We start from the raw sequence: 21705 nt of genomic DNA, 5'->3' as shown, positions 1-21705 counted from the left end.
TAAAATAGCTCGTCATCTAATAGACCAGAGAGTGTAGAATTCAGCGATGTTGATGGAAATTAGCGCGTCCAATAATTAAAATCAAAACACGCTTTTTTAAAATTTTGTTAAGAAAATCGACTAAAATTCACATCATTTTTTTCGTAGTTTCCTGAACCATGAACATCGAATGGAAAATGCAGCTTTTCAATGGCATTGTGTTACAAAAGAAGCACAAAACATGTTAATATGGTTTTCAAATCAATTCATGACTTTGGTTGCTTATTTTTCAGAAAATTATTTGGGGGGGGGGGGGGTAAAAACCCTAGAGTGGGTGAAAAAACTGGGTCTTTACCCCTACGTTGTCTTAAAATACATAGAAAAAAATCACTACAAAATTCCAAATTTTGGAGAGAAAAAAATACAGTTTTGAAAGCAATGTAAAAATGATTGCTCTTTTTTGTATTCACTGTAGAATTTTATTCCATTTCGATAGATCACAAGTACCTACACCTATTTTATTTCAAATGACTTCTGACTGATTTGAAGTTTTTGGGGTGAGTCACCGCCTAACCGGCTTGTAAAAGTGATCATTATAAAAATGAATTCAGCGCTCTCAAAAATCTGGATTTTGATAATACTAAATTATTGTATGTAATTTTTGAAACTTTGCAGAGATTTTGGGATCGAATGGTTATTGGTTACAAAAATTAAATCAACGTCTTCGAACCCTTCCTTTCCCCTCCACCAATGTTTAATATAGAAAAACAAAATTACCTACTCGTATTTTAATAGATGAAGAATTCAATTTTTTCGGCTTCGAAATTTTAGAATTTGAAATACTGGACATCTAAAAATCACCTGAACAAAATTTCAAAAAGTATGGGAAAAATTTCCAATTTTTAAAACTTATAAACTCTCATCGTGGGAGGGGGAGGGGAAAGAGAGGCATTGAAGTAGACATTTTTTGTATGGGAAACTAATCACCCTAATATCAACTTGATAGATATCGAGATTTAAATCATCTTGAGAAATTTTTTTTTGATTTATTATAGAATTCTATGTTGGTTTAGAAAAAAAATAATCACTTGATTCATCATTTTCTGTTTATTACCTACTTCTATTTTCATCGCTTTTGACTTTCTTGAACATTCAATTAAAAATTAGAAAATAGTTTGGTACCTACCTAGGTACTATTTTTAAATATTGTTGGCATCTACTATCTATCTGCTACCTTACGATTTAGTATTATTTTGATCATGTTGTTGGTTTTTGAAATATTCTTCTCAGTTCAGTCCATGAATAACAATAAGAGGTACCTACCTAAGTATAAAATCACGATCTCGCGTGTATTCTTGCAAAATAAATAGGTAGGTAACTGAAAATGCACATCTTGCGATGAAATTATTTATAATTTCCATACTAGGTAGGCAGATAATAATACCCCTATTTCTGACAACTGCTGTGCAAAATGCTGAATGAGGCACCCAGAATCATTATAACAATATAATATACAATATCTCGCAATTCACTTGTTACTCAGATACCTATCGTGTATTGTACCTTTACGAGATGAACTAGTAGCCACACGAATCATAATACTAGTAGCTATCTTTGAGTGGTTGAACGAGAGAGGTCATCTAGGACCGGTTCATCGAGTTCAGAATACGAGAGCGTCGTCGATCGGTCACAATTGTAAATCAAATTTATCTACTCGACAAACGTTTTAAAATAAAACCCCTTCGGCTGGTTGGTTTTACAGAAATACATGGTACCTTACCTACCTCTCGTAGTTATCGTTACCTACACTCATGTGAATATCCAACTGCATGTATAGGATGTATAGGTACCTATAATAAGCACTAATTGGATTGGGAAATGGGGGAAGGGATCCACTCTACACGAGTTAGTATAAATAATATAATTTTACGATTGTAGGATTTAAAAGTAGAAGTGAAAGATACACCTCATGGGCTATCTCCACCGCTGTATAGTAAATCGTCGTGTATAGTTTACGAAGAGAAAAAACTGCGATTTGGTAAACAGTACAGCGCTGGCCTACGTATTCGTGCCCAGCCATCATTACAATGTGAACCTGTAGGATTCGTCGAGCCTGGTGGAATTGTTACGTATATAGACGAAGTAAGCTATGCATAATTTCAATCAGTATATTATTCACCTGTCAGATTCGGATAAATGATGAAAAATCTACGTATTTTTTTGTACCTACAGGTCGAAAATGAGGACGGTGTTTGGGTGAAATTGATTCACGAATGTATTACAATGTATTGCAAGCAACTGTACCCAGAAGGATGGTGTCTGAAATATCATAAACATTACGATTTCGAGTTATTACAAACTGTGGTTAATCAAACTAACGCCAACTTGCCCGAAAAAATAACAATGTACGTAGCCTTTTCTCTTCTTCAGGCTTTTATCAGTCCATGTTTACGAGAAATGTTTCAAAAACATATCGTATTATCGGATAAAAAAATGCATTCGACATTTTACAAACATAGTACATACCTACGTACCAGTACTGTACATAAAAAACATACCTACCTATCATAGGTTTCACGTTACTCGTCGCGAATGGGAAAATAACGCTGGTTTGAAGCGAATGAAATTGACAGATTTTCATAGAATTGTTTTTTTGTTTGACAGAAATAACGATATAAAGGTTTATCGAGTAGTGAAGTGCGGCGTATCGGGTCACAATATTCGAGCGTATCCTAGTCTCAAAGCTCCCACCGTCGGCATGATATTCTCTGATCAGAGTGTCACTTCAGATGAACAAGTAAGCAACCCAACGTACACCGCAGATAACCTCGAGGTATAGGTTTAAAAAGATTGATTTTTCGTCTCCTTTTTCTCATCCCTCGAGTATACTAAAAGACTTTGGAAAATTTTCGCCGGCTTTTGAAAGAGAGAAAACGTCGGAATTTTTTTCCGCCGACGAATTTTTCAAACGAAACGTGACCTAACAAGGGAGGTGCCCCAGGTGACATGCACCGATTTGAATGATTCTTGCACCATTGGATAGAGGACATCGAACATAGTCTACCACGAAATTTTCAGCTGCTGAAGTTAATATTTCGATTTTTCAGAGCAATTTTTCGATTTTCACATAGCAATTTTGAAAAATTGGCCAAAAATAGTCGGCGGAGGTCGCATACCGAAACCTTTAATATTATTTGAGTATCTCAATACATATGATGAGACTAGCCCACGGTGAAATTTTCAGCTGCTGAAGTTAATATTTGAGCCCTCCAGGGCGATTTTTTGATTTTCACGTTGCAATTTTGACAAATTGGCCAAAAATAAGCGGCGGAGGTCGCATACCGAAACCTTCAATATTATTTGGGCATTTCAATACATATGATGACACTAGCCCACGGTGAAATTTTCAGCTGCTGAAGTTGATATTTGAGCCATCCAGGGCGATTTTTTGATTTTCACATTGCAATTTTGACAAATTGGCCAAAAATAAGCGGCGGAGGTCGCATACCGAAACCTTCAATATTATTTGGGCATTTCAATACATATGATGACACTAGCCCACGGTGAAATTTTCAGCTGCTGAAGTTGATATTTCAGCCCTCCTGGGCAATTTTTCTACTTCTCAAAATTGCCATGCAAAAATAGAAAAATGCCCTGGAAGGCTCAAATATGAACTTCAGCAGTTGAAATTTTCACCGTGGGCTAGTCTCATCATATGTATTGAAATGCCCAAATAATATTGAAGGTTTCGGTATGCGACCTCCGCCGACTATTTTTGGCCAATTTGTCAAAATTGCAATGTGAAAATCAAAAAATCGCCCTGGAAGGGTCAAATATCAACTTCAGCAGCTGAAATTTTCACCGTGGGCTAGTCTCATCATATGTATTGAGATACCCAAATAATATTAAAGGTTTCGGTATACGACCTCCGCCGCTTATTTTTGGCCAATTTGTCAAAATTGCAATGTGAAAATCAAAAAATCGCCCTGGAGGGCTCAAATATTAACTTCAGCAGCTGAAAATTTCACCGTGGGCTAGTCTCATCATATGTATTGAAATGACCAAATAATATTGAAGGTTTCAGTATGCGACCTCCGCCGACTATTTTTGACCAATTTCTCAAAATTGCCATGCGAAAATAGAAAAATCGCCCTGGAGGGCTCAAATATGAACTTCAGCAGCTGAAATTTTCACCGTGGGCTAGTCTCATCATATGTATTGAGATACCCAAATAATATTAATGGTTTCGGTATGCGACCTCCGCCGACTATTTTTGGCCAATTTGTCAAAATTGCAATGTGAAAATCAAAAAATCGCCCTGGAGGGCTCAAATATTAACTTCAGCAGCTGAAAATTTCACCGTGGGCTAGTCTCATCATATGTATTGAAATGACCAAATAATATTGAAGGTTTCGGTATACGACCTCCGCCGCTTATTTTTGGCCAATTTGTCAAAATTGCAATGTGAAAATCAAAAAATCGCCCTGGAGGGCTCAAATATTAACTTCAGCAGCTGAAAATTTCACCGTGGGCTAGTCTCATCATATGTATTGAAATGACCAAATAATATTGAAGGTTTCAGTATGCGACCTCCGCCGACTATTTTTGACCAATTTCTCAAAATTGCCATGCGAAAATAGAAAAATCGCCCTGGAGGGCTCAAATATGAACTTCAGCAGCTGAAATTTTCACCGTGGGCTAGTCTCATCATATGTATTGAGATACCCAAATAATATTAATGGTTTCGGTATGCGACCTCCGCCGACTATTTTTGGCCAATTTGTCAAAATTGCAATGTGAAAATCAAAAAATCGCCCTGGAGGGCTCAAATATTAACTTCAGCAGCTGAAAATTTCACCGTGGGCTAGTCTCATCATATGTATTGAAATGACCAAATAATATTGAAGGTTTCAGTATGCGACCTCCGCCGACTATTTTTGACCAATTTCTCAAAATTGCCATGCGAAAATAGAAAAATCGCCCTGGAGGGCTCAAATATGAACTTCAGCAGCTGAAATTTTCACCGTGGGCTAGTCTCATCATATGTATTGAGATACCCAAATAATATTAATGGTTTCGGTATGCGACCTCCGCCGACTATTTTTGGCCAATTTTTCAAAATTGCTATGTGAAAATCGAAAAATTGCTCTGAAAAATCGAAATATTAACTTCAGCAGCTGAAAATTTCGTGGTAGACTATGTTCGATGTCCTCTATCCAATGGTGCAAGTATCATTCAAATCGGTGCATGTCACCTGGGGCACCTCCCTTGTAAGTTGTTTACCTGCTTGGTTGTGTTTGTTAAGTTGAGAAATTCTCTGAACGAGATCAAACCGCAACATTTACAAATACAATGTTTCATGTTGCAGATTTATAACAAAGAAGGAATGTGGATTAAGCTGGATAAAGAAGCTATGAAGAGATTCGACTTGAAACAATACGACAGCGTTTGGTCCCTGGCTGTGGATAAATCGCAGATTGTATACTTGAGAAGTGATTTTAGTATAAATAAAGGCGAGTATAGTAATTATTTTCGTCTCTCGTGGATAAATTAAAAAATACGAATACGAGTATAGATACCTTATGTATGAGAGAGTCTGGCGTGTTATTTGAGACATCAGTTCAAGGTGATTCTCGTTTCACTTATTTATAAATTGTCTCGTGTTCGTAAGAATCTTTTAATCGAGATAAATTGAAATTTTAGAATTTTTCAGGTGTTAAATTAAATAGTAAGTTATATTCGTTACCTATTTCAAAGACTGTCTTTAATAGGTTCGGAGGTAGGAAAAATCAAATTACGAATACCTTTACGCTTTTGATCAAGTATACACACGTGTATCTAATTTATTAAAGAAGCATGTCTCTGAATTGCGCTCTCTCTTGCAAAATGAAAAAAGACCCACAAGTAGGGAATTAGAGATCTAAAAAAGTAGATGACGCTAAAAGTTACCCATTCGTTCAGAAAGTCTGCGTCAGAGAGCGCAACTCGTTTCAAGTAATCTCTCGTGCTTATTTATTGTTTAATTTATTTCTTGAAATTGAAAAAAATATATGTAAGTAGGTATTTTAGAAAAACGAATGAGAAAAGTCAGCCTTAAAAAATGTCTCTGTTTTACCAGCTCAACATTCCCTCTTCCCAAAATGCCTATTCGTATTTAAACAGTACTTACCCAAGTTCCGAAATTTTTCAAAATTAAATTTTAAAAATAGGTAGGTACCTATTCTTTAGGTTGTTAAAGATCATTTGGCTTTTTGCAACCCTACCTCTATCTTTTTTTTTGATCTGACCAGTCCCGAAAACATCTCATTGAAGAGAGAAAATTTAGAATTTCAATAATCCAACGCCATTTTTTTTTTGCTGGAAAATGATAGAGATGAACAGGAGTTCAACATAATATAGTCTTTTTGGAAATCCCTTTATACAAACAAACAATTCTAAGATGATTTTTTGCATGAAAAGGTTTTTATGAAGAGCTGCATACCTCTTACTCCAAAAACCATAGTTACCTCATCATTATAAAGATATCTTTATTTACCTACCTATTTAAACGATTAAAATGAATATTCGATTACCTTGGTTTTAATTTAAATTTGTTCTGACGTAGATATGTTCTTAAAAGCGCTAAAATGGGATGAAATATCATCTAAAGTAACTGGAACTGAAGTGGTGGACAGCTCTTCGACCAGCAGCGACGACAGTGATAATGATCATAATCATAATCCTGTCAGTTCTGAGGAATCTCAACACATTTGTCTTCAAACTTCAAAGGATACTGGTGAGTAAGAGTAAATCCTTGCTAGAAATATCGACATCTTTGGGCTAGGTGCTTATAAATATTCGTAGATAACCCAAGTGAAGTAAAATTATCACGATTTTTTTTCTCACATGTATTTATGTATTTTTACAGGTTCTTTCCATCAAAAAAAGAAGGGACCAAAGTAAGTTTAATGGTTTATTCGATATCTGCAAAAAAAATAATAATAATAATAAAATTTTAAAAAAGTAGATAACCTAAACACATATCAATTTAATTTATTTAAAATTCTTCATTTTGTATTCTGCGTTGTTTCAGATCTGACAGAAATGTCTCCATATCGCCCAGGAACATTCAGAATATTACAAATATCCACGACGATGAATCGACGCATGAACGGAGTGGTAACCAAAACCTCAATTTAACAGCGAGTGTTCCACCCACGCCCAAGAAAAAGAGACTAGGAGAACATGTGCCTAAAATTACTACTTCTTTAGGTAATTACTTATCAATTTATACCTATAATTGTGAAATGTAGGTTTAGAAAGGAGGATTTTGATTAAATATCGCGTGTTATGTTTTTTATAAATTCTACAGCTCGAATGACGAGTACTTCAGATTTAGCAGATTCGGAATCTAGTCCAAGTAGCAGAGCTAATACTCCACAATTTGGCTCGTTTGTAGGTTAGTATATTTCCACTTTCATAAGGAAGAGATGAGGGGGCGTTACTGGCTTCGAATCTTAAATACATAAATTAATACAAAATGATATTGTCTTGGCGCAGATAAATTTGACAAAACACCAGAAATTTCGGTATTTCGAATATCTTCAATGAGCGATAGCAGTGGCGCCGTTAGTACGTCATCTGGAGGATACCAAGCTTCCATCGATACTTCTAGCGACAGTGTGATGATGTTTGCTTCTAAAATTTCATTCGAGGTAATTTATCCCAATTTAAAAAAAAAATCAATCCATATTGTTTTGTTGAAATAAGCTCGCATCGCCACAAATAAAACATAATTCTGATCGTAGGAGAAACTACCAGTGGTACAGACAGGAACTCAAACATCGCCCAAAATCCTACCCAAAGTAGCCATAAACATGAAACCCGACCTCAGCATGATCAAAGCCCAAGAAGCGACAATATCATTCAACTGTACAACCACCAGCACTCTTGCTGGCCCTTGTAAATCAACCGAAGTAGAAATTACAGACGACTCGAACAAGAAATTAGAACCCGATCGTATCTCCAGGTCCTCTGATGACTACTCTTACGAAGGAATGGATTCCGACGACGATTTACCCAGTGGTATAGACGACGCTAGCAGCGACGAAGATCAGAACGAAAGCATCATTGAATCTCCTTTAATGGAAAAATCCAAACCGGAAACAGAAGAGATCAAAACAGGAGTCGAAACTGCAACTGCAGTCCCTTCGACTTCTCAGCAAGAAGCTCACGATAAAAATACAGAAGCGACGAATACATCACGTTTTAATTTTGTTCACGGGTTTGATAATAAAAGTGCAGATGTTGATGAGATTGCCGAAGCTATCGAGTGGGAGAAGTATTATTGTATCAAGGATTCCAAGTAAGTCTGAGGGGATGTTTTGCATTTTGGTGTAGGTAATATTTTACTCAAATAGTACGGGGAGATATAAATGTGGTGTTTTTTGACACAGAATCAAGTATAAAACTGGTATTCGTCCTTCGGTTGCGGAGTCGGTTAGAGCAGTATTTGCAGCGTTTCTGTGGCATGAAGGATTAGCCCATGATGCGATGACTTGCGCCTCGTATCTTAAATTTTATCCACAGCTGATGAGAAAAGATATTAATACGGTTGTAAGACGAGAACATAATAGGTAATTCAATTTAATTTTCAAGATATTTATGTGTAGATTAATTGCTTGCTTCAGTTACAGTTCAGCGCCCTTCAACTTGTGAAATAAGAAGCTCAAGCAATGCGTTAACAAGGGTGTAACAAGGTTTGCCTATTTCCTACTTGAAGGAACGGAAACATTGTACTGAAAAAATCGACAAAAATCGACCAGATTTTTTTTCAAAATGTTCCAAGGAAATACTAAATTTCGTTTCTTTGTTCAAAAAAAAAAAAAAAAAAAAAAAAAAAAAACAGTATTAGTCTGATTAATTTTGAAGCGATTTTGAAAAATTACTTCTAATTCTAATCACATTTTTATTTTTTTTTAATTTTTTTGAAAATTTATTCGAACCCATTTTTTTAAAAACCTTTTTAATTATCTAATACCTACTTATAATGTTGCATAAATCAGATTGCAGTTTGAAGGGTTTTATTCCTTACTTAAAGTTATGAACCTTCTGCCACCATAAGAATTAAATTTGGTGAGGTTGAGGTGGCAGAATTCATATTTTATTTCAAAAATTTAAATTAAAAAATCAAAACCAAGTACCTACGATTTCGTATGTATTAATTCAGAATTATGTTTTTGGCATAGAATGACTGCTTCTTCAAATCTCAAATTGGTACCTAAACTTGCACTACTGTCAAAACCCCTAATTTCGGACACTTTTTCACGTTTTTCGAAAAAGGCTTTAAAACGAGCGATTCAACTTGGTGTTTATCTTCACATTCTCATAGAATGTCATCGTGTGAATCGTTTTTGAACATCAATTTATAAATTTTACGTGATTTTGTTTATTTAATTTGAATCCGAAAAGTGTCCGAAATTAGGTCCAAGGTACCCTAACTTCGGACACTTTTTCTTTAACGTGGGAACTCGAAAATTTTAGTTGAAAAAGAAATTATTTACCTCTGAAAAACAACTCCTTCAAAATCAGCTCGAACCATGATGTGAAATGTAGAGAAAAACGATTTTTCAAGGAAATGTTCAGCACTCTCATTATCCACTTTCTCATTAGAAAAATAAGTTGGTAACATTGAACAATTTCTTATCAAACTCCTTGTTGACGATTTTACGACTCCGACTTTTACTTTTCAGAATGGTTTTTAGGAAAATGAGTGAAATAATAGTACAATATCTTCATCAAAACTGAAAACACTTGAAAAAATACCGTCGAACTCGAAAAATACACATTTGCAAGTGCATCAGTGTTACCCTTCCAAACTCGGTAAAGCGTTAACCAAAGTGTCCGAAATAATGATCCGTTTCGCGACTTTTTCAGTTTTTAGGATTTAAATAATAGAAACAAAACGTGAAATTTGATAAATGAATTTTATTTTTAATTACCAGTGACTTCTTGATATTTTAGAGCGATTTTCGTGGTTATGAAAGCATTTGGATAGACTCTGTGAATAACTTTTTCCCCACACTTTACATGAAGCACTTTGTAAAGTCCATTTTAATGGCTAAATAAATAGTGTAAAATGAAAATTCTTATATCAAGGAGATTGTCCGTGATCTAAACTAATAGAAGAAGTGTTCACTTTTACTTGTACCCTTGGTTCTTATCAATAAAAGAGCAAAAACACTGAGTGTCCGAAATTACGTACCCTGTCCGAAATTATATGGGTGTGATTTATCGGCACGACAGAAAAAGGCGTTTTCACGACGAGAAAAGGGCATTTTAACGACAAAAAAGGACATTGCACGGGAAAATAATCATTTCACGACGAAAAAAGTTTTCAAACGACGGTAAATGAATTTGAACGACGATGTAAGATATTGCCCGACAGAATAATTTATTGCACGTCTATATAATATATTCAACGACAAAATGTGCACGACAAAAAAATGTAGAAATGAACGACAAAAAAAATGCAAGTTTATGGGAAAACGAACGACATGAAAAATTATAAACAGCACGTCACAAAAAATTAAAAATAAAAAGTTCGTCTACTAAACCAGCAGTGCTTTTTTCGATTTCGCTGGCCTTCCATGAAGAACGAAGTATGAGCAAGTGTTCAGATCAATCACGTAGAGAACTGTATAGTGTATGTACCTGGGTAATTCTCTAAAAAAAAAGGGTCAATTTTGATATTATGCGGGGTAACATTTCTATGAGAACAGTCAACCAGTGCTGCCACTTACCAGAAAAAAATGTTAGATTGGGAAGCTAGCAAAAATAATTAAAAATTGCTCTAAAATTGGCGCAAAAAGTGTGTGACAGTTTTCAAATGTGAAATGTGAACTTCCTATAGACTTATTGCAATTGCAATTTGCACAATACGAGTAATATACCTTTGTGTTCTATGATAATGAGAATGTGTCAATTTTTTTCCAAAAAAATGAAGTTCATGACACTTAATAACATTTATTTTTAAAAACATGGCGTGTGACAGCCAAGTCCAAGAACATTTGGGGTATAAAATTGAATGTACACCAATGAAAGGAGGAGCTAAAAATCTCAATACCAAATGTGAAATGTGTGGGGAGGATGATCATTCAATGGACCAAAAAAAAGAAAAATTCATGCTAAAATCTCTGAGAAATTTGCCACGTACACGAATTTTACCTTTTTTTGAGAATTACCCACCTATACCTAAATGTACTATCACTTTTACTGATAAGGACGCGACAAGGTGGAAAGTTTCACAAACGTTCTCTACTCTCGTAAATTCATGTTTACAAGTTGTTTTTTTTTTCAAAAAGAGTAAATTTTTCGAATTTTTTTTTTTGGCGGGCAATAATTTATTTTCCCGGGCAATTACTTTTTAGGCGGGCAATAATTTATTTGGATGTGGATTAGATTTCTTTCGCCGTTTGTATGAAATCAAATTGTCGTTCGTATTACCTAACTTGTCGTGCTGAACTGTCGTTAAAAATCGTCGTTGAAATAGCCTATTTTGTCGTTCAAATGGTCTGTCGTTCGAATCACTTTTTCTGTCGTGCCGATATATATTTCCCAAATTATATAGGGGTTTTGACAGTACTGTTATGACGTTTGTTTTGCTGCATAATTGATTGGAAGGCGATGAACTGTTGAGAGAAAAGCTATACATTGTATAAAAAAAACGTGTGTTTTTCTGTGATATCGTAATGGTCAAAATTATGAATATTTTTTCAGCAATAGAAATAAAGATGTCACGTTAAGATATTCAGTAGAAGTAGGACTGATCGGTAATGACCACCATTTAATCAAACCATCAACCATGAAAAGTTTACCATCGGCCACGAATGATTCGCCCCATAAAACAAACACTGATAGTGGATCAGAATTTATCGGCGGTGAAAAAAATGAAAATACCTCATCACCTTTAGCTTTAGAATGCTTAGTGTTACTTTGGAACGAAGTATCCAACACGTGCTTCCAAGTAATTACCCTCAAACATTTATTTTTCAAAAAGAAGTTACCTGGATAGGTATTAATTAATTTTACACGCTCGGTTTCTTTCAGTTATTCTCCAAAAACTACCAACAAGCTGCCACTTGTCGATCAAACGATGAAAAAGATCTACTCAAAGAATCAACCATAAGTTCAAACTCAGCCGAATCAGACGATAACAAAAAATGTGTTTATAAATTGCCAATCAACTTTTACAAACGTTTCGGTACCGAAGAAATTTGCGAATTATGCAATGGAAAATATCCTTCTCCCGTCACCTATCATATGAAAAGTACTCATAAGGGTTGCGGTAAAGCCAGCATCTCAAAAGGATACTCAGCAGAAGGAAAATATACGAGTAAAGTGAAAGGCACCTGTGGCGAAGGTGGGATCAAAGGGACCCCTTCGTATGTACTTTGTGAAGCTTGTCGCGAACGTCACATGCAATATAGGAAATTCAAGTCTTCGATGTTTCAACGTTATCCGATCCATGAGGATGGATATTCTGGTAAAAATACCTACTTATACCTACTTATACCTACGGTATAAATCTTAAAACTGATATCAGTTTAAATGTTTGCAAATTTTTGTGTCTATTTCTATAGGGCAATTGCCGATGCATTTAATAATGAAAGAGAACGCTTTATTTGCCTTGGACTTATCGAGCACGAGTAATAAATTCTTACCAATGGTTTCAACTATGCCTAAGCTAAAAACATTCGGATGCTTGGCGGCATTTGGAATCGATGGCGATGTTATACCCAATGAAATCAATTCTTTTGCCGTCGAGACTCGTAGACGTGTACGAATCAAAAGTGATTCAGGAGACCCAAACGCCGATGACGATACAGTGAATATTACGAAAAATTTCCATCGTTCTATGTCAATGATTGGTAACTCGTGGATGTCGAACGAAGATGAAAATAATCCGCCTCCATCGATCGCTAATAAAAGATACAGTGCCTTGTGTGATTTAGAAAGTGAGTATTCTCAATATTAATTTTTTTCGTATGCAGATTAGCTGATGAGCTGTAGAATGTGAGACATTATTGATGATTTTTTTCTATAGGTGGTAATTTATCTGCAATGTGCCAACCTTCGTCGAGACTGCAATCAGTTCTTAAAGATTTAAGGAGCAGTACGTCTGATAATGGAACCCAGACAGAAAGACCTATTCTGGCGTTCTTAAGAGAATGTCACAATTTACGGTGTTTACGGACAACTATGAAAAGTGTGATGCAAAAAGCAATATTTAAAAATTACGGATTACGAGTACGATAATACGATTAATTTCTATCATCATAATGCCAAATATCATATTTTTTAACTGAATCTGATCATTTTTTTTTTTTTTGCTCAGGCTATGGACTGGCTGCTGCGAACAGTAACGATGCCTATTGCCTTACACGATATAATGTGGTGGTTTGTATCGTCATTTTCAGTGCCTTTGACTGAAGATAATGATTATGAAAATGATAACGAATGGAAAGATGAATTTGTGAGTACCTATATTTCGTACCTAATTAGAATTTGGTCACAATATTTTATAGAATAGATGAGACGTAGGTAGCTATTTTATTCGTGAATGATTTTTGTTTACAATTTAGGACTTGACTCGAATTTGTGAGCATCCGTTAGTTGATATGGCATTAGCTGGAGAATGTAGACAACAAATACCTGCCTCATTTCATACCCTCCTGCAAACGATTTCTGACTTAATGATGATTTTTCCGATCGGATCTCCTCTACAACAGATGGCCATTAAGTGCTGGGGATTCCAATTTACTCATTCAGATTACAACTTTTTGCACAGGTTTGTCTATCAATCGTTTTTATTGGACGTTTTAAAATCCACCTACATTTTAAAATTTCCTGTTGGGACTTGTTTCAGGAGTAAACTATTCGTAAACATAAGTAAAATTTTATCTCGGAGTGAAAATGATGAAGAACCTGATCCAAGTAGTACGAGCTTATACGAGAGTCATCTTTCTGTAATGGCCCAAGTGAGTGACTTGAATTGTGGTGTTAACTTAACTAGGTACCTACACAGATGGAAAACATATCACAATTTTTTCAGTATAGTCGAAGAAAAAATGAAAAATGAAATTGCTGAAACAGTATCTCCTGACTTGAAAAAAAAATAACGTTCCCAGTTCAAAAGTGAATTTTTGACCAATTTTTTAGAAAAAGATGACACATAAAATGGTCGAGAGTACGCTAAACGTTTATTTTTGGCTCTTCCAGGGCGATTTGAAATTATGGCTCAAAACTTTCCATAATAATTTAGCCAGGAGTGAAATCAAAATCTCAACATTTCTGGCACATATTTAAAGTAAAAAGTGTATTTTAAAAAAAAGTCATAATTCCTAATTTATTATGAACTTATCTATTTGAAATTCGATTTAAAAAATTGTATTACAAAATAACTAGGTACCAGTAAATCAATTAAATTTTAATCAACTCTGCTGATTTTTTTTCTATTTTTGGTATTTTTTTTCAAGTTTAAAAATCGGAAATTTCTAAAAAAAAGTTGGAAATTTTTGGAATAAATTGTTGCTTTTGATTGATAAAGTTGTCATCCTTTGCCTATTTCCATCTAGATACTTACGAGTATATGTATTTTATAAAATGGTGACGTTATAATTGGAGGGAAATGGGTGTTTTTTCAGTTCAGAATTTTCTGAGATTTTTATTTTTTGTAAAATTGGAAAGAAAATGGAACAACGATCTTTTTTTTGAATTACTTGAAAACGAAAAAATAAAAAAATTTGCTCCTCAAATAATTTCTTGTCTTCTGATGAAATTTCAAAAACTCATCTCTGCTCTAAAAGAACCTTACGTTGTCTTCAAAATAAAACTTAAAAAATAACATTGATAATTTATGTACATACATATGTATGTATTTTATAGAATGGTCATTACATTCAAGTTCTCCGAGACATCACAGCTTTCGTCTCAATAACCGTATCGAGTCAATCGCAACAAATAGCGAATTTGATCGATAACTCGACTGAAACTTATTGGGAATCTGGAGAAGAAGATCGACGTAAAATGAAAACTATAGTGATAAACTGTCCTCCAGAGGTTGATCCGAGAGTTGTTTACGTGCATGTTGATAATACAAGAGATCCTAATGTAAGCTCTTTAAAATTTTACCTATCTCACTTTTCCCCCCGTGACTTTCCCCTTCCTTCAGAACTCTTCGGACAAATTTACTAATTTGAGAATTTGCTTGAAAATTATAGCATAAGGTACTCAGCATTATGATTCTGACCGGAATGTACGCGGATTTCCCTCATAAACTGAAGACAATCAATTTAGATCCGGATTATTGCGGTTGGGTTACCACTTTTATTCCTGGTAAGGCTCATTATCAGTATGTAATTAGGTATCTAGATTTATCGTATTTGAACTTATACTTATCATCATTTTTCTTCGCAGAACCCCATCAACGTATGATTCGTATCGATTGTAAAGGTGATCACATATTGCGTATTAGACAAATCAAAGTTACGGGCGAAATTGAAGGAGAATCGCCGAAAATTCTTCAACAGCCTTCTCCTTTTGTATTACAACAACGGCAATGCGAGTCAGAAACATTAAAAGTGTTTCGTTTGATCATTTTCCAAGTAAATAAATCACTTTTTTTCTTGAACAATAACGTTGACCTTTAAATCCACAGAGGTAATAATATGTATTTTTATTTATCTATAATTTTCAGGTTTTTGGAGAATTGATCGAAACTAGTCAATCAGAAATTCGAACCGCTGAGCAACGTGAAAGCAGCGACTTGAAAGAGCACATGGTAGGCATTCTTTTCAGTAGAAGAAAATTGAACAATTTACAAAAACAAGTAAGTAATCGATTTCGTATGCCTAAACTGTAGGACATTAGGTAGGTAGGCTTTTTTCAGCCTCTAACAAAAAATTGAAATTTTTATCTCAGGTATGCAACCACATCGTACAAGCCATCAAAAAAGAAACATGTATCATCAAAGAAGCATGGGAAAAGTACGCAGACGCGAGTATATCGTCCAATTTCGAATTCCACGGCGATATAGCTGATTCGTATTGCTTTGAGATGCTTTGCATGGTATCTGCATTGAGTGGAAGTGACGTTGGAAGATCGTATTTGGCTCAACAATATCATTTAATTAGCGATTTATTGACATTACTTCACGCTGGCACAGCTAGACTTCAAAGACAGGTACCTATGTCGTTGCCTACTGAATTAGGACCTTAACGATTTTGAGACGAAATTGTCATCCCTATGTTAATTTTTTGAATTTTATAGGTGGTGTTGCTTTTGAGACGAGTGTTACCGGAAGTAAGTCCCAAGACGCTGGCTTTGATAACAGATGTGAGGTCGTTGCCACCTGCGGATTTCCACGTTTTGGCCGGAACAGTGACGTCATCATTTGATATTAATAAGTAAGCAGCTTTTTAGAAAACATTTCTTTTTTTTTTTAATGAGCTGGAGAGTGAATTTTTTTGTAAATCCAATATTAATTACATGGAGATTTTTTATCAACTTGAAACATTTTTAAAATACAGGAAAAATATCAAAAAATAAGAAACTCGAAAAATTTTGAAAAAAGTTGAATATAGAAATAAAAAGATTAATTCTCAATAATATGTTTTTTTAAATCTAAACTTCAAAACGTATCCATGATTTAAATCTGTATTTGTCTTCAGCTTATCTTCTATTGCTTCATTACTTTTATACGTTTATTTACCCAATTATTTTTTGTTTGTTCAAAAGACGTAGCATATTAGACATATTTTTAGCAGTGATAGCCAAAATACTCTCAATTCAAGTAAAAGCGAAAAATAATGGAAATGGCAAAGGAGTCAAAACGGTAACAATCACAGATCATCTCCAACCTTTGAGCGAAGATCCTCACAGATGGTACTTGAAAGGAACTGTTACCAAAGAATTAGCTAGTGAAATTGATGGTCTTCTGAAAGATATGGCATCGGTAAAATGAAACCTTCACTTATCCCTCTTATCATATTTATCAAAAGTAGGCCTGTTGTGCAATTTGTTATAACTTTTTTTGAAAATTTCAGGGTCGAATATCTGAAGCTTGGCAAACGACAGCAAAATCCGCCATCGCTGAAAATTTGTTGAATTTAGCCAATTTATGCAAAATCGCCACAGATCGCAATGAATGTTTGAAATACGCTACGTTTTGGATTGGTCTATCATCCTTATGTGGAGTAGACAAAGATCACGTCGAGAAATTATCGTCTGCTAACTGGAAAAGTGAAAAAGACGGAGGAAACGTTCCTAGAGTAAGAAAATGATAATATTCTGAACAGTTTTTATGTCAGGTTGGTACTCAGACTGCATCATGCTGAACGAATTTTTCAAATTTCACAGCCACTTTGCAGCAATCACGACGATGGAAAAACGCTGGCAATTATTCAGTGCAATATTTGCGAACTTTTATGTCTCGAATGTGATCGATTCCTTCATCTGAGTCGAAAAAGTAGTGATCACGAACGAAAAGTAAGCATACATTTTTTCAATAAGTACCTCTTTGAAATTTTTCTCAATTTTATCATTGGTTAATTTGTCTCAAGGTGTGTAAAGAAGAAGAAGAGGCTATTAAAGTAGACGTACACGAGGGCTGTGGTCGAATCAAGCTTTTCTGGCTGTTGGCATTAGTAGACTCGAATACATTCAAAGGAGTGGTAGAATTTCGCGAAAATTCCAGATTAACGGGAACTTATAACAGGGTTGGAATTAGAAACGAAATGTGTCGTTTTTGTGGTCGTGCAACCAATAATCTCTCTGATGATGGAATTTGCTACGATGAAGAGTGTCAGGTACTTTAATTTTAGCTCGAATGAATAACGAATCTAGTGAATGTGTTGCATTGTACGAATCGCCTGCAATCTGTTGAACAGCAACATGCCACGAATGCGTGTATCAACATTCACTCTTGCGGACATATTTGCGGCGGTATCAAAGGTGAAGACGTGTGTTTGCCATGTTTGCACGGATGCTCATCTTCGAATTCTAATCTTAAACAAGATGCTGATGATATGTGCATGATTTGCTTTACCGAAGCCTTATCAGCTGCTCCTTCGATTCAGGTAAATTCCTCAAACTCTTGAACTGACTGTGCATAGCAATTTGTTTTGTTCAATAGATGCACCTACCTACCTACCTATATGCATATCTAGCAGTCGAATTTTTTTGGAGGAGACGTTTATTTTTTTTCATTTTTCGATTTTCCGGGAGTAAAAATTAATTCAATTGTAGGTATCAAAATTATTCCAAAAAACTTTAAGAATTTCAAAAAATAAGTATCAAAACATAGAGAGGCAACTCCCAACAATTTTTTACGTGTCAATAGAAAAAATGCCTACGTAAAGACAATCAAAAAAATATAGTCCAAGCTCCGATTATACTTATCTATGTACTGTAATATTTCAAATTTTAATTTAAAATATTTCCAGCTCGATTGCGGACACGTGTTTCATTATCACTGTTGCGAAAACGCTTTGTTGAAACGTTGGCCAGGACCTCGGATCACGTTTAATTTTCAACAATGTCCTATTTGTAAAGTAGGTCTTAAATAACGATTGTTTTTTTGTTTTTTTTTTTTTTTGAAACTGATATTAACTAAGTCTAATACGGATCAATTTATTTAAACTCTTTCGTCTTTTATAGAGATCAATATTCCACGATTCGGTGAAAACACTACTCTCTCCAATTTGGGATTTGATGAAAGATGTGCGTAAGAAAGCTTTGATGAGATTAGAATACGAAGGATGTCCCAGTAACTACGAAGATCCAGCGGCCTATGCAATGGAAAAATACGCTTATTACGTTTGTTTCAAGTGCAAAAAGGTATTAAATTTGAGTCCACTTACGACAATAAATTCTCAACGACGATTAATTCAACTCCTCTTCTTAAATGTAGGCATATTACGGCGGAGAAGCTCGATGCGAAGCTGAAGTAGATAATTCAGATTTCAATCCCGAGGAATTGATTTGCGGAGGATGTAGTGACATTTCGGGGGCTCGAGTATGCCCCAAACATGGCACCGATTTTCTCGAATACAAATGCAGATATTGTTGTTCAGTAGCTGTGTACTTTTGTTTCGGTACAACTCATTTTTGTAACGCTTGCCACGAAGATTTTCAAAACGTCATAACTCTTTTACCGTCCCAGTTACCAAGTTGTCCTGCAGGTACCTATATCAGAATCTTGTAATTTTAGAGTAGTGTTCATGGCGATTAAAATAAAGTTTACTATAATTTTTTTTTGTTTCTAGGTCCTAAAGGAACATCGTTGAATGTAGAGGATTGTCCCTTACACATAGAACATCCTCCAACCGGAGAAGAATTCGCTCTCGGTTGTGGTGTTTGTCGTACTGGAAGGAATTTTTAAATTGACTGGTATATCTAATTTACCTACCTATACTTATTTCTTTACACGGTATTTTTATACAATCGTTTGATATTTATAAATATTTTGAAACGTTTTTCCTACCTACCTACTTAATATTTTATATGAACGTAATAAGGATTACTCGTCTTGGCAATTTTTTTTCAAGTAGTGAAATGAGAATATTTTTATTGGTTTTTATCAACGCTTTTTTAAAAGCTTTGAATACGTGATTTTTTTCAATCTAGTCGAAGAATTTTTATTGTTTTTTATGTTTTTCTTTTTATTTTATTTTATTTTTTTTGCTCAAATTATATACTCAAAATGTAAATAATCTACATACGTACTGTACTTATAAATTATTATACAGGGTGTTCCAGAATAACCTTTCACATTTTGGTGAGCACTGATCTGCGTTCAAATGGTGTTAGGGGAATGGTAAAAGCGGTTCCAGGTAGCCAACACATGCCGAATTATGTTTCAGTATTAATTTTTTACCATGGAGAAGTGGACGGCTGTGCAGCGCGCTTTTATTGTAAAGGCCTTTTTCAAAAATAATGACTCTTACATTAGTGCAATTCGTGCCTTCCGCAAACATTTTAAACTTACCGGTAAAAGTGAAGTGCCATCGAGGCCAACAGTGAAATTATGGGTAAAAAACTTCGAGAAAACCGCTCATGCTTGTAAAAATAAGCCTACAGGTCGGAAAAGATCAGTAAGAACGCCAGAAACAACGGACCGAGTAAGGCATTCAGTACAGACTACCCCTACCACTTCAATACGTAAACGAGCGTTAAATTTAAAAATCAAACCAACTTCTCTGCAACGAATTTTATCTGAAGACCTCAGTTTCCATCCATATAAGATTTTAATCATTCAAAAGTTACAAAAAACTGATTTTGTGAGAAGAAAATCATTTGCCGAGGATATGCTTACAAGAATTGATACTGGTGAGATTCCATTGAACTCGTTACTCTTTACTGATGAAGCTCATTTTTATCTAAACGGTGATGTGAATAAACAAAATATGCGCTACTGGTCGACAGAGAATCCGATGATAATACACGAGAAACCTCTACACTCCGCTAAGTTGACTGTTTGGATGGGCGTGGCTAAATTCGGTATAGTGGGACCGTATGTGTTTGATGAAACGGTGAACGGTGAGAGGTATCGCAAAATGTTAAACGAGTTTCTCATTCCTGAATTGAAACGCAGACACAAGTATAGAGTTACTTGGTTCCAACAGGATGGCGCTACCTGTCATTCCGCAACGGACACGATTTCTTTATTGCGTGAGCATTTTGGTCATCGAATAATTTCGCTGAACACAGAAATTTCATGGCCACCTCGATCCCCTGATTTTTCAGCATGTGATTTTTTTTTATGGGGTTACCTCAAGTCAAAAGTATATCAAGATGATCCTAGGACTCTGAAACAGCTCCTAGATAATATTATTCGTGAATCAAGACTGATTAGAAGAGAAATGCTCAACAAAGTGTTCAATAATTTTAAAAAACGTTTGGTCGATTGTGTCAAAAATGATGGAAAACATCTTGGTGGAATAATTTTTAAAACTTAATTTATAATGAAAACTCAAATATATGGTCTAAAAACGGCACATTTCTACTTCATTTTGGTTATAAAAAAATTTCCGTAACCATTTTTCTCTCAGAGCTACTAATAAAACAAAAGTGAAAGGTTATTCTGGAACACCCTGTAGTTTAATATACATGATCTCTTGTTATCACTTATTGCGTTTTTAATCAAGATTATAATGGTGATGTTTCAATAAAATTATTACGCCGTGCGCCCCCTTGAATGATTTTCATTTTTTTTTCAGCGTCAAAAATGAAACATAACTGAAAAAATGTTACACTAGGTACATCACACATAGGTATCTATATTTCTATGGCCACATAGTACAGATGAGCTTTTACCATTTAGTAATTGATTGTATTAATATAATTGATTTAGAGACGAGTAGATTTTTCTTCTTTTCATATTTCCCCGAAGAAGTCAACATGCTATAGGGATTGTACGAATAATGAATTAATGTTTACTTTACCTGTCAACGATATTTTGATATAGCTGTTTCGATTCGTTAATATTTTCGTCATCTTCCGTCTGGACGAATAGGGAACTGGTATGGTGAATGTTTAGCATAATGACCACCTGTGATGGTATGAATAAAAAAGTGAAAATGCTCAACGGGCACAATGAGTTTAATTCGTTATTGTGTGATGTACCTCTACCGACCTAAGTGTAATTCGGTGTGCACTATTGCTTGTCATCATTATCGAGAAATTGAA

The 21705-nt window shown here is 34.9% G+C and overlaps 1 protein-coding gene across 5 annotated transcripts in view; it reads left to right on the top strand.

Annotated features, from left to right (window-relative positions):
- Nucleotides 1–21215, top strand: part of hiw (highwire) — a 304196-nt gene extending 282981 nt beyond the window's left edge. For all 5 annotated transcript variants that reach the window (XM_065366873.1, XM_065366872.1, XM_065366871.1 and 2 more), the window contains exons 43-75: nt 1918–2121; nt 2212–2384; nt 2644–2776; nt 5348–5492; nt 6584–6754; nt 6887–6917; nt 7052–7230; nt 7331–7417; nt 7519–7673; nt 7767–8323; nt 8415–8594; nt 11737–11983; nt 12067–12502; nt 12600–12974; nt 13064–13266; nt 13355–13492; nt 13602–13807; nt 13886–13997; nt 14905–15129; nt 15240–15354; nt 15436–15623; nt 15716–15847; nt 15940–16200; nt 16288–16424; nt 16756–16972; nt 17064–17288; nt 17377–17505; nt 17580–17825; nt 17907–18095; nt 18462–18569; nt 18676–18855; nt 18929–19199; nt 19284–21215. In XM_065366873.1, coding sequence (XP_065222945.1) covers nt 1918–2121; nt 2212–2384; nt 2644–2776; nt 5348–5492; nt 6584–6754; nt 6887–6917; nt 7052–7230; nt 7331–7417; nt 7519–7673; nt 7767–8323; nt 8415–8594; nt 11737–11983; nt 12067–12502; nt 12600–12974; nt 13064–13266; nt 13355–13492; nt 13602–13807; nt 13886–13997; nt 14905–15129; nt 15240–15354; nt 15436–15623; nt 15716–15847; nt 15940–16200; nt 16288–16424; nt 16756–16972; nt 17064–17288; nt 17377–17505; nt 17580–17825; nt 17907–18095; nt 18462–18569; nt 18676–18855; nt 18929–19199; nt 19284–19399 — 6471 coding nt within the window. In that variant the 3' untranslated portion in view covers nt 19400–21215. The remainder of the gene's footprint in view (nt 1–1917; nt 2122–2211; nt 2385–2643; nt 2777–5347; nt 5493–6583; nt 6755–6886; nt 6918–7051; nt 7231–7330; nt 7418–7518; nt 7674–7766; nt 8324–8414; nt 8595–11736; nt 11984–12066; nt 12503–12599; nt 12975–13063; nt 13267–13354; nt 13493–13601; nt 13808–13885; nt 13998–14904; nt 15130–15239; nt 15355–15435; nt 15624–15715; nt 15848–15939; nt 16201–16287; nt 16425–16755; nt 16973–17063; nt 17289–17376; nt 17506–17579; nt 17826–17906; nt 18096–18461; nt 18570–18675; nt 18856–18928; nt 19200–19283) is intronic.
- The last annotated feature ends 490 nt before the right edge of the window (nt 21216–21705 follow it).

The sequence above is a fragment of the Planococcus citri genome, chromosome 5 (assembly GCF_950023065.1).
Source record: "Planococcus citri chromosome 5, ihPlaCitr1.1, whole genome shotgun sequence".
NCBI lineage: Eukaryota > Metazoa > Arthropoda > Insecta > Hemiptera > Pseudococcidae > Planococcus > Planococcus citri.
Note: the sequence above shows the minus strand (reverse complement) of the source record. Positions and strands in the feature narration are given on the sequence as shown.